General features: G+C 51.6%; 1 protein-coding gene across 3 annotated transcripts in view; it reads left to right on the top strand.

The window, feature by feature from the left end:
- Positions 1-12,423, top strand: part of UBTD1 (ubiquitin domain containing 1) — a 48,634-nt gene that overhangs the window by 20,354 nt on the left and 15,857 nt on the right. Inside the window, exon 2 of one of the 3 annotated variants that reach the window (XM_032491167.1) lies at positions 1,556-1,624. The exons of 1 other annotated variant lie outside the window; for it this stretch is intronic. Coding sequence is in view for 1 of the 2 variants with exons in the window: in XM_006185095.3 (XP_006185157.2) it covers positions 7,009-7,096 (88 nt within the window). In the remaining variant the exon portion in view is untranslated. Of the gene's footprint in view, positions 1-1,555; positions 1,625-7,007; positions 7,097-12,423 lie in introns of those variants that run through there. One more of the 3 variants, XM_006185095.3, reaches the window with a different exon arrangement.

Below are 12,423 nucleotides of genomic sequence, written 5' to 3'. Positions count from 1 at the left end.
AAGGCCCTTAAGAGGGAGTTCTGGGGAAGCCAGGACAAAGAATAAAGCCCAGGGCCTGCCAGCTTCCATTCAGCTGCCCCAAGACAGGTGCCTGCTTTATGCCAAGTTCTGTGCTAATCTTTGAATTTGGAATACCATGAACCTTTAACTTTTTTCTTTGCTTACCTGGGACACACAATCTTTTATTCCACAGGTAGGGATGATGGACTCAGGCGAATGATGGCTAGTAAGGGGAGAGACTGCTGGGTGGAGAACTCTGCTCACCTTGGGGAAAGTAGCAGGGCATGCTTAAGGAAGTGGCATTTGAGTTCAGTCCTAGGGATGTGAATGCACGTGGACCATTAATTTATAGAGTAGACTAAACCCTAAGCTCTCAGAAGGGAGGGATCCTATCTTGTTGACGATGAATCTGCAATGCTTAGCATGACTCCTGGCTCACTGTAGGGACTCAGGATGATTTACAGATTCACTTGGAGATTCACCATCACTCCAGGAAGGCTGTCCAAATTTGAGTCCAGGTCTTCTGTCCCTTTGCCCAAGGCCTGCCACTATGCCACAGCTGCCTATTGGTAGAACAACTAAGGGTTGTTTGAGGAACTTGAAATCATGTCTTGAGGAACTGGGACTGCTTAGCAAAAGCACAAATGCACAGGGAGATCAGGAAGGTGGTCATTAAATCCTCACAGAACTATTATCATGATATTACTACCATTTGCTGAGCCCTTCCTATGTGCCAGGCACTATGCTAGTGGCTTCACGTATACCAGCTAATCCTCACAATAATCCAAAGAGGAGGATATTATTATCTACATTTGATGAGGAAGGGAACTGGGGCTTAGATTAAATGGCCCACCCAAGATCGTCTGCCTGGGATTTGGACTGGGTCTCTCTGACTCCCAGACTCATAATTGCTGAGAGATGTTAACCACCACACAGAGCTGCCTAGACATTTTGTCATGTAGTTTCAGAAGCTAGAGCTGGCACTTGTGGGTAGAAGTTCCAGGAAGGTAGTTTTCTGTTCCCCATAGGGTGATTTCTCTTCCTAAAGGAGGACAGTCTGAAATTAGAATGTGCTGCATTCTGAGAGCCCAGCTTCCACTGCAGGAAGACCTCCCAGGATCTCTGGTTTCGATGGGATCTGGTTCAGCAAAAGTTGAAGCTCTCCTGCCCTAGCCTGGTAGGAGCTTTTTCTGAACTGAGCTGTGAGGGCTACCCTCAGCCAACACAAGCAGCAGTACCCAGACTTCCTGGGTCATCCCAGCCTGGGCTCTGTGTTCTGTTCCCTGTTCTCCCTGAAGCCCCAGCTACAGGGCAGGGTCCAGGTTTCCTCCAATAGGAGCTGGGCAGCAGTGTGAGCCCAGCCCCCTCTGGAATGGGCCACACAGCCACCTGGCCAGGTCTCTGGACCCTGGCATGGAAGCTGGCACTTCCACCCTGGGCTTCGGGGGGGGGCTGATTAGAGTGGGCACACCTATTCTGGGCTCCTTAGGGCTACAGATGTTTGCACAGACGCATTGATTGTCCTTTGACTTTCGCTTTGCCTTACTGACTTCAGGTGACAGTGCTGCTGACTCCATGATGCCGAGCGGTGTGGTGTGGCTCTAGAGCTCCTGCCACACATCAAGTGAGTTGGTATCGGTGGGAGCCCTTTTGTAAACTGCAGGAGGTTGTGGGAGCAGGGGACAACTGATTGGAATGTTGCAAGACCTGGAGGAGATTATGTTCTCAACTCTGTCACATTATGGCCAGGAATTAGAGTTGGAAAAGCCCTCAGCTTTTCCAGCTACCTGTCAAGCGTGGAGTTGCTCCACTCAGCACCCCTGCCAGGCAGTCAGCCGGGCTTTCCTTCAACAAGGCAAACCTTGGATGGTTCTAATGAAGGAACTCCTTCCTCTCGTTGGCCTGGTCCTCTGCAGAGGATGTTCCTGTATGCTGCCTTGTTGCCCCTCACCGTGGCCTTGTAAGGGGGTCTGTGCTCAAGGAGCTTGGGTGAGCCTAGGCAGGTCTCCTTTGTGTTTCCCAACTACTGGCTCTGCACAAGTAGATCTGCTTTTATTTGGTAAAGTTTTCCTGTTACTGCTTCTGGGATTCGAGTCTGGGGTGAGCATCAATGACCTGTCTTACAGCTTGGTGAGGGTCAGAGGACATGGGCCTTACCCCAGTCATCTCACATGTGTGGCCAGGCCCTGAAACACAGCCCCCGAGGTGCTCAGTGTTGTCCTCTGCTGCTCAGGTGCATTCTGCCTCCTTCCTGACCTCCAGCATATTTTATGGGCAAGATTCCAAAAGCCCTTTCCAGACAGCAAGGTCAAAGCTTTTGGCTTCCTCCTCCTTTAGAATGTACCTGGCTGGTGGGGTGAGGGTGGTGATGGACACGTAGGAACCACATGGTACCAAGAACAGGATGTAGCAGCTGGGAGGAGGGACCTGGAGTGTGGCCAGGGTATGATGGCTGAGTGCCTCTGAGAAGGGCCACTACCATGGGAGGCTGGGGCCACCCAGGTAACTCTCTCCTATTTCTCCTTTAGAGGTCTTGCACCTCCCTGCTTCTTTCTTTTTCTGCTTTTCTTTGTTTTCTCTTCTTATGAGGCACGTCTGAGCTGTTCTGCCTTCAGCTTTTCAGCATCTTCTCTTCTGTCCACCTGGAGTTTCCTGATCTTGAGATTTAGTGTCCTTGACACATCATATTTCTATAACATCTTCTCCTTCAGGGCTCTGCAGCCATACCTGCCACTTCAGAGCAACTTCTGTCTACCTGGGAGCTTTAACATCGAACCTCAAGACAGTCTGTATGGCTGGCTGCTGGCCTGCCCAGAACGCTTAATTGCCTCTTGCAGGTGACATCTTACTCCACAAGGACATTTCATGACAGAGCCTTAATCCTGAAGGACAGGTCCAGTGGTCAGAATTTGATGGATTGTGGCAAGCCAACAAGGAAGACGTTTAGGGGCAATAGAAGGAAATCAGTCATTTGTGGAGTATCTTCCCTGTGCCGTAGTGAGTTGCGCCTTCCAGCGGGCCTGTGAGGTGGCACCATTATCTCTGTTTTACAGATTCATGAACTCAAGCTTGCTTAGGGTCACCAGGCCAGTTAATGGGTGGGGTCAGAGTATAAATCCTCGTCTGCTTGGCTCCAGAGTCCAGGTACCTTCCCCTGGTCTGTGCTTCCTTTCTGCAGGGCCTCTGCCTTCACTGTTTCCTACTAGCCCTGAGCCCAGTGCCTGGCATGAACATGAACATGTGGTGATTGTTATAGAGACAAAGCTGTCAGGCAGGGTGGACCTGGGATGGTTTTGCAGATGACTGAGGCCCCTGTGGGGTGGGAAAAGCAGCGGCTGTCTTCTGTCCTCGGAGGGGGCTCCCAAGCTCACAGTGAGAGTGTCCAGAAGTGGAACGAAGGGGTGGTGGTGCTGGGTGTAGCAGACCCAGAGTTACAGCAGAACTGCTGATCTCAGCGGGCTCCTGAGGCTGACAAAGACCCGCTTCCTGGTTCCTCTTTGGGAGGTGGTGTCAGCGAGATGATGCCCACCATCCCCTGGGCCAACCCCTTCCCCATTTCTCTTGTTCTTCCCGACCTCTGCCCCATGACAGCCAGCAGGCTGAATGTGAGGGGACCCATCGAGGGGCTAGAATAAATGTTGATGTGCATTTGGTTTTGCATCCCTTAACCCTTTCTCACCAGTGAGAGTCAGACTTTCATACCTTTGGGGACCAGATTTGTCTTTCTGGTCCCCTACTTTGGCTCGCATGCTGCCTTTTCCCACTCTCACCCCTGCTTGTGCCTCATTATGAGTTCCTCATGGAGCATTTGCCCTGACTTGTACACCCCCTTCACTTCTTCTTCTCTCCTGACTCCTAGATCTTAGTGGTTTAACTGGGGGTCAGGACTCACCCTTCCCCCACAGGCTCTGAGAAAGGTATTTGACGATGATGAAGACGTACATCCCACTGGTGCTCAGCTTGCCCTGTGAAGGCCGGTGCATTTATTCACGTAAAGCTATCCCGCTGTATGGAAGGGGCCTAATGATACAATGGCTCAAAGAATAAGAAATTGATTTTTCTGTCTCATGTAGTGGCCTTTATGTCCCTGACATGAACAGACCAGGTTAGAGGGGCGCCTCTGCTGCTTGTGGTCATTCTGGGATCCAGTTCCTTTGGAGGTGCTGCTCCATCACAGGACATCATTGTCCCCATGATTGCAGGTTGGATTCCAACCAAGGGAAGGGACAAGAGGACGTGTAGGAGGCAAGCCTGCTGTCCTTAGGCCCTGGTCCTTTATGGCTCAGGTCCCTACAGCTCACATTCCATTGGCAAGAACGTAATCACATGGCCACCCTGTCTGCAAGGGAGGCTGGGAAATGTAGTCCACCAGGGCTGCCACTTGCCAAGAAGGAAGGGAGAATGGATTTGGGTAGACAACTGCCAGTCTCACCACAAAAGATAGAGAGTATTTTCATTTGCATGCGCTAATAAGAATTTTTCCCTGGCTGTAATGTGCCTGCTCTCTTTGATAACTTGCACACATGCCTCCTTCCTTGGCAAATCTCTATGTGTCAGACTCAAAGCTGCACAAACTGGGTGAACCAGAACTGAGTAAGGCAGTTCCGCCTTTTAGTAACTCAGTGTAGTCTGGAGAGGGCATGTTTGGAGGCCAGACAGTCCATAAGTGCCAACACAGACATTCTCTTGTTCTTGTGCATGAGGCATTACAGAAACAGAGCTGAAAGACCGTGCGTGGCCTCCGTGTACTTGCAGTCGTGCGGACCAGGAGATGGAAGTGAAGTGCTGGGAGCAGGGCTGGCTTGGGCAATGAGGAGGGCTTCACAGAAGAGGTGACATTCAAGCTGGGCACAGAAGGGTTCAGTTTCAACAGGTGGAGGAGGGGATCTTCAGCAGAGACCAATAGTGAAGGCGTGCAGACTAGTAGAAGTCCGTGCAGGGCTGCTGGCTCGGGTGTGGCCTGAGTGTAGTGGAAGGGAGTCCAGATGTCTGCGTGGCTCACTCCTCGCTCCATTCTGGCCTCTACACCTGCCTTCCCTGGCTTCCCTCCCTGCAGTTGTGCCCCCTCTCATGCCTTTATATTTCTGCTTCATTTTGAGCAGAAGACATAAATACTTGGCACATCTATATTGACCTGTGCATCGTTTGTCTCTCCCTCTAGAGTGTAAGCTCCGTGAGAGCAAGGATTTTGTTTTGTACAGTACCTGGCAAATGGCAGGTACTCAGAAACTTGTTAAATGAATAAATGAGCGAATAGAAATGTGTGTTGAAGATCATATTCTTGAAAAAGCTTAATTTCCATGCTGAAGAGTTTGGCTTTTATTTTGTAGGCAGTGGGGAGCTACAGAAAGTCTTTGAGCAGGAAAGTGACACAATCACTGTAGAGAAGGTTCCTGGCAGCAGGAAGATGGGTTGGAGCAGGGAGAGAGTGTCCCTTTCCTGTCCTGCCCCAGCTCCATAGCCACATGCCCTTCAGCCCAGTGCCCTGTTTGTGCAGCCTGGAAACCTTTCCCTGGGCACAGTCATTTTGTTTGGGGCCGAGCAGAGATTCAGTCTCTGGTGAGCCTTCATTCCTAGCAGTGGGATAGATGTGAGCTGACCTCTGCCTTTGTTTTGGGAGCTGAAGAGGGTCTCACAAGCCCTCTTGTGTATTTCACTGGTGAAAGTGAAACTGGGTACAGTCTTTCTGAAAAGCAATTTGGCAAAAGAAGTCAAGAACCTTAAAGATGTCCCTACGTTTGATCTAGAAATTTTACAACGAGGACACCATCATGGGAAAATAAACCAAAGTGTGTGCAAAGCTTTATGTATGAAGACTTTCATCCCAGTGTGAAAGATTAGAAATTATCTAAATGTGTGACTCAACAACCTCTCAAATCCACCTCTCAACTCCATCCCACTAAAACTCTGCCTGCCAAACAGTAGACACTCGATACAATTGGAGTCCAGGCCCTTATTTTCTCTGCTGAGTTAATGCAGCAGCCTCTAACTGGTCTTCCTGCTGCCAGTGCAGGCCCCTCAAACCACCCTATGCACGGATTCCAGAGGGAGCGATCAAAAAACTGCATGTCCTTCCGCTGCACCTCTTCAGGTTTCTTGCATCTCTTGGGAGTAATGTCCCCCCTGTTTCACTGGCCTTGCCTTCCACACCCTGCCCCCACCTCTGCTTTGGCTTGGTTTCTGGATGCCTCCTGCCTTGCATGCTGCACTCCAGCAGCACTGCCTGTGTTTCTCCCAGCCTGCGCACCTCCGGGACCTTGCTCCCCTGTTTTCCTTTGCCTGGCTAACCCCTGCTCATGCCTAGACTCGGAGCAGACTTCAGGACTTTCTGCAGACCAAGTGAGACCCACCCCCCCATTTGTGTTCCTGAGATCCTACATGATCGCGATCCTTGCAGTTGTACCTTGGTTTCTGTTATCTCCTTACATGCTCTGTCACCCTTACCAGCTCTGACCTCGAGAGCCTATCTTACTGACTTTGTGTGTCTGTTTCTTTGCATGGGGTCTGGCACTTAGGAGAAGCTCAATTTTCTTGAATGAGTGAATGAATGAAGAATGTAAGCTTTCTGTTATGAAGAAATAAATACATCCTGTACGATGCTAAGCATGTAGTAAGTGCCCAATAAATATTTATTGAATGATTCTATGTGAACCAAAAACTACAGGATTTTTTGGAAATGTTATATTTATCCTGGATTTCATTTGTTTCCTGAGTTGGTATCTAGGGTGGAACCGGGGCATCAGCATTTGTACAGAGCTTTCACAGGTGAATGGGATGAGCAGCAAGGGCTGCAAACCACTGGTCCAGCAGCTTAAAATAAAAACAGGATCAAGGACATACTAATGTTGAGAGTTTGGATTCTGTGTACTGTGTGATCCCAGCAGTACATGTGCGCATTGAAAAGAACAGAAAGACAAATCCCTCAACGTGTTATTGTTGGGTGATAGGATTTGGGTGACTTTAATTTTTTTCTTTTTTTTTTAATTGTGTACTTTTTCTCTATTTAGCATGTGTTACCTTTTAAAGAACATAACACATGAAAGAAGAGCAGTTGGACAAGGCGGTCCTGATTGTGCTCAGCACCAGGGGCCCTGGGGTAAGTCCTGGGCTGCAGCCTTCTGCTGGCTCCCAAGACCAATTCTGGCACTGGGTCTAGAACCTGACCTGTTGGCCCTTTCTGAGCACCAGCATCCTGGTGCTCCGAGAAACTGCCCAGGGACCAGGGACCTTGGAAACTGCCATAGATAATTCCTAGGCCTGAAGCAGGCTACCTTGTCATTCCAGGTCTCCAGGTGAGGTATGTGCTGGGATTTGGTAAGAATTTCCCACCACAAGGTAGTATCCAAATGGGTCCAGAACAGAAAAGCTAAGCTGAGATGGGTTGAGGGTGAAGCCACAGACCTGGGGGCCAAGGTCAGTAGGGACATTGTGATACTGGGGGCTGGGCAGAGAGCCGCCTGACAGGTATGAGGCAGGCCTGGGCAGCCAAGTGGGACACTGAGGGTTAGAAAGATGGGCAGTTGGGGAGCAGGTAAGAAGGGACGGACTGGGTCGGGGAAAGCAGACAGCTGGAGGGAGCAGCCTGAACCAAGTAGCTCTCGGTTTCTGACCTCTTGGTTCTGGAGCTAACCATGCAGCTGGCGTTTCCACGGGGTGGGGGTCGGGGTGTGTGTGTGCTTGCTTGTTGTTTAATGCCATCTTCCTCCCAGAAGCCCTTTTGAGTTTTTCCCCTATGTTCCCCGACAGGGCAAGCTCTTTCTTTCCTTTAAAGCCCTTTAAAGCTCCTTGTTCATGCCTCTTACGGCCTTCATCACTTTCTGATTTTGTATTCTTGTTTCTGGGCAAGTCTTGCGCCCTCCTGAGGGCAGGATGAAGTCTCATGCATCTTTGCGGTCCACATGGATCCAGGGAAGGTGGAGGAGTGATTCCACCTTTCCTGTTTTCCTAGCTGGGAGGGTCAAGGCCAGGGCTATAGCAGGGAGGGCTCTGCTCCTGGCCTTGTGGCTGGCTCCTGCTGGTGCTTCCCTGGGTCACCACAGCAACAGGATGCTCACCGGCAAGCAAATAGCATCCAGTCCCCCACACAGGGCTGCCAGCCTCAGCAGTTCTTGACCCCAAGTGGGTTGAAACTGAGAGGATGCCTTTTCCAGCAGCTGGGAGCTGAGCCCACAGGGCTCCTTCCCTGTCCCTTTGGTGGCTGTGCTGAAAACAGATACCTCCTGCTGCCCTAGGTTTGCTGCTGCTGCCTCGTCCTCCGCCTCCTCCCTACTGCCAGAGCCTGTCTGCATGGATCCCTGGCAGGGAGGAAACTCGGGGCAAAACAGGTGGTCTCCTAGCACACAGCTACCAGCTGCATCCTGTCTGCCAGGGAGCCTTCTCAGGGCCTTGCTTTCTCCTGCGTTTCAGCACCCTGGGAGCCTGCCTTTCTCCTCTGCCCTTGGTGAGGGTGGGAGTGCGGGGGCGGGAGGATGAGGAGGCTGCCCCTGCCTGGCCTGGGGCTGGTGAAGCACCCCTGAGAGAATGAGGCCTGACCTGTCTGCCCTGCCCCCTGGCAGCCGCCTCCCCCAAAGTCTGACTCAGCTCTTGCTTGACACAGATCTGAAGTCCTCCTCATCAGACTGGTCTCAGGGAGAGCAGGCGATGTGGGCCATGGCCCAGCTGCCTGAGACAGGCCAGGCCCTGCGGCCTTCTACTCTGGGAAATCCTGCAGGCAGGGCCAGCTGTGACCTTTCCTGGCCACCCAGCTGGCTGCCTTCCCCTAAGACAAAGGCCTAAGGGTGGCTCCACCCAGTCAGCTGTTTTCTGCAGGTTCTTTCTGTTGCCCCCTTTCTCTCCCTCACCCTCACCTCTTCCTAGGAGACCTGCACGCTCACCACCCCACCATGTGATCCTCTCCCTGGTTCCTTCTCTAAGCCTTTATTTAGCACCTATTGTGTGTCGGGCACTGGGCTGAGCCCTGGAGCTCCTGAGATGGGTAAGGCCCAGCCCTGCCTGTATTTGCCGTGCGGCTCCCACAGAGTGACTTAAACGGGAACTTTGTCAGATCCAGGACAGCTAGAAAGAGTCCTTCCTTAGAGGTGCCTTGTGGGCAGAAGACACCCGAAGTCCTGGCTGAGCTGTTTCCGCCTTGTTACGACAAGGATCTTTTATTGCCTTTCCCCGTAAGGCTCATAAAGTTTTCTACCGAACCACACTTAAACAAAAGCTTAAAACACACACATGAGACTTTATTTTTTTTAAAAGTCAATGCACATACAAATATAAATCCTGGAATGTTAAAGGCTCATCACCACAACTCTCCAGTGGAAAGACTGGTGTGTATCCCCCAGATTTTTTTGCTTGAAGATGCTAACGCTGTCTTTATAAACTTGGGCTCGTTTGGAGCTGCCTATTTTCTTGGGAAGCACACAGGCTCCAGGGGCCATCATCTGCCCCCCGGCAGTTACTCCAGCCCTAGACCTCTGCCAAGAACAGAAACGGTGTCAAGCTCACAGTCCTCCTTGCTGTCCCCAACCCTTCCCCTCACCAGTTTGCACCAAGTCAGGATCTAAAGCTCTATGGTGAAAGCCTGAATTTCAGCTGCCAACCTCCCCTCCCCCCTTGAGCCCCAACCTCATCTTCCCTAGAGGAGGACTGTGTGGGCAGCAGGGAAATCCTACTTGGATCTGGAGATTCAGGATCTGTGGGGTTTCCCACCCATCTTCCTCTCTCTGGCCATGTCACTTACTTCCCCTGTTCCTGCCCCATTTCCTGGCCTGCAGAAACTGAGTCACGGAGACATCATAACCTTCCAAAATTGACCAAAACATCTTTTCTGGGCTGGTGTTCTGTCGGCCTCTGTGAACTACTAGTTTCCGTATGCTGAGCAGAAGCTTTAATGGACAGATATGCCTTAGCATTTCCATTTAAAAAATCATGGTCTAAGTGTAGTTGGAGAGAAATTCTTTTGAGACCTGGGGGAGCCGGACAGGAATAAAAGGTCTTTGTCATGACAGGGTTGGCAGTTGCCTCTCAGTCACCCAGTGGTGGCACAGCTGTAGAACCAGAGCCAATCATCTGGGGTGGACACTAGAAAAGATGAAAGCGGGGCAGTCCCATGAGTGCCACAGCCATGGCCTGATTGGAAGTGACCCCTGCTCACCACACTGCTGACTTGTGTTCAGGTATTTCTATAGTCCTGACCTTGTCAGCGCAGAGTGACACCAATGTTGAGCAGTAGGCCAGTGGGCCAGGGGAGAGGGTGCCCATCAGGGCCCAGGGGGGCTCATCAGCCCTCAGGCTGTCTTGCTGCCCTGCATGCGCTGTCCGAGCCTGACTCCAGGTTTGTGCTGCTGCTGTACTTTCCAGCAGCAATGCCTCCTCCCTCACCCACTTCAAGGCCAGGTTCATAATGTTATACCTCCTCCATGGAGCCTCATGGATGTGCTCACTCCCTTCTCTGCTTCCCCAGTGCCTTCTGTATCTCTTTTATGCCATTATGCCACTTCTGGCTTGTCTGGTGGTATAGTCATTCATTCATTCATTCATTCATTCATTCATTCAACTACTACTGAGGACCTACTCTGTATAAGGTGCCAGGTGCCCCTGTGCAGGAGAGCCCATGGCCCTGCCTATGAGCAGCTGGCATTCTGATGGGGAGACAGACAGAAAAATGGGTGGACTAACCAGAACAGAATTGAGATGGACACTACTTAAGAGGAAAGGAGCTGGGATGAGGAATGGGGGAGCCCACCTTAGTTAGGTCGGCAGGGGAGGCCTCTCTGAGGAGGTACTGTTTAAACCTTAAGGTAATTAAAATGTCATCCTCACATTCTCAGGCCCCTTAATTGCCTGGTAGGATCTTGAACACAGTGGGTGTTCAGGAATTATGCTGAGATGAATCTGGGCCATGACCCTTTCGTCTGGGCCTCAGCACCCTGGGAGCCAGTAATCATCACCCTCTCCCGCCTTGGGGCTCCCTAGCCCCACCTCCAAGTGTCATTTGACCGAGAAGAATTGGGTTACTTTGGCATGGGGTGGCAGGGGCCTGTGAACCTGGGTGAGGGCCAGCAGGGCTGCTCCCAGGCCAAGGCCATCAGCATCAGGGTAAGAGACAGAGATAGAGAGAGAACAGGGGCCCGGGCTGAGGACCTCCAGACAGCCTGGAGGCTCTGCGTGTGACTTGTCTTCTTGCACCTGCATCCTCCATCAGCTATGCTTCACCCCCTCCATTTCCACTGTTACCTCAGAGGGAAACTGAGGCGCAGAGCTTGGAAACTGCCTCTTCTTTTAGCAGCAGCAGAGGCCAAAGTGGGTCACTGTATTTGGTGAAGAGAGATGGGGAGTCTGAAATGTGTGGATGAGGGTGAGGCCTGCCCCCATACTGCCCTGCCAGCCAGCTGGAGCCTGCTGATTTCCGGAGTCCTTGTCACACAGGGTCAGAGCTGGAAGTGGCCGCAGTGGAGATGATCTAGCCCAGCTCCTGCCCTCCCCCTTGGCAGATGCATAAACAAGGCCAGCTTGGTCAGGGCGTGGGCTCCCAATATACTTTCCACATACCTTTGCCCTGGCACGAGGCAGTTTGCCTACTCGTGTGTGTGTATGTGGGAGGGTTTCTTTGAACAAAGTTTGCACATATAATCATTTATTTATTATGCATTTGTTTATTTTTTTAAAGTGTGCCGCAGAGTAACACATTATAAGTGTTTCCTAAATTACACATTCAAGTATTTTCAAAACAGTGAGCATGAACATAATGTGTCACAAAACCAAAAAGGATCACGGTGCATCATTTGTGTGATTCAACCCCGGCCCAGACAACGCTAGCTCAGCTGGATGGGGACGTGTCATGCTCTTCTGGGTTGCTCAGTGCCTGGCGCTGGTAGATGGCTGTGTGAGAGACCAAGCCGTTTCCACTTCAGTGCGGGTCCCCTGGGTGTGTGAGAGTCTCTCTCCTGCCAGTCTTGCAACATTTTTGTGCACAGACTCGTAGCTCTTGTGTGCGTGCGTGCGTGCATGCGTGCACGCATGACCACACGTGTGTCTTGCCTGGCGGTTTGGAGCAGGGGCTGTGAGTTTTTGGAGGGCAAAGATCTTGCTTTAACTGTCTTTGTGCCCCTCACAGGCCCCACACAGGTCTTTCCATGGGTGGATTTGAGTTGAGTCTTAGAGCCAGAGGGGGCTCTGGATCTGTTAGTCCAACCTCCTCGTTTTACAGATGGGGGCTCAGCCGAGGGCCTGCAGGGAAATGACCTGCCCCAAGTCACGGGTTCTGAATGAACCAGGAGGTCCTTCCATAGCTGAGTTGGGAGATGCCCTGGGGGTGAAGGGCCTGTCCCTGAAAGGCCAGTGGGCAGTGTGGGTGGGAGCTGAAGCTCATTTGTGCCTCGGGAGCCTGGGGCTTCTGGGGGCTGTCAGGGAGGTGTCAGGGGGTGTGAGGAGGGG

The sequence above is a fragment of the Camelus ferus genome, chromosome 11 (assembly GCF_009834535.1).
Source record: "Camelus ferus isolate YT-003-E chromosome 11, BCGSAC_Cfer_1.0, whole genome shotgun sequence".
NCBI classification, from domain to species: domain Eukaryota; kingdom Metazoa; phylum Chordata; class Mammalia; order Artiodactyla; family Camelidae; genus Camelus; species Camelus ferus.
Note: the sequence above shows the minus strand (reverse complement) of the source record. Positions and strands in the feature narration are given on the sequence as shown.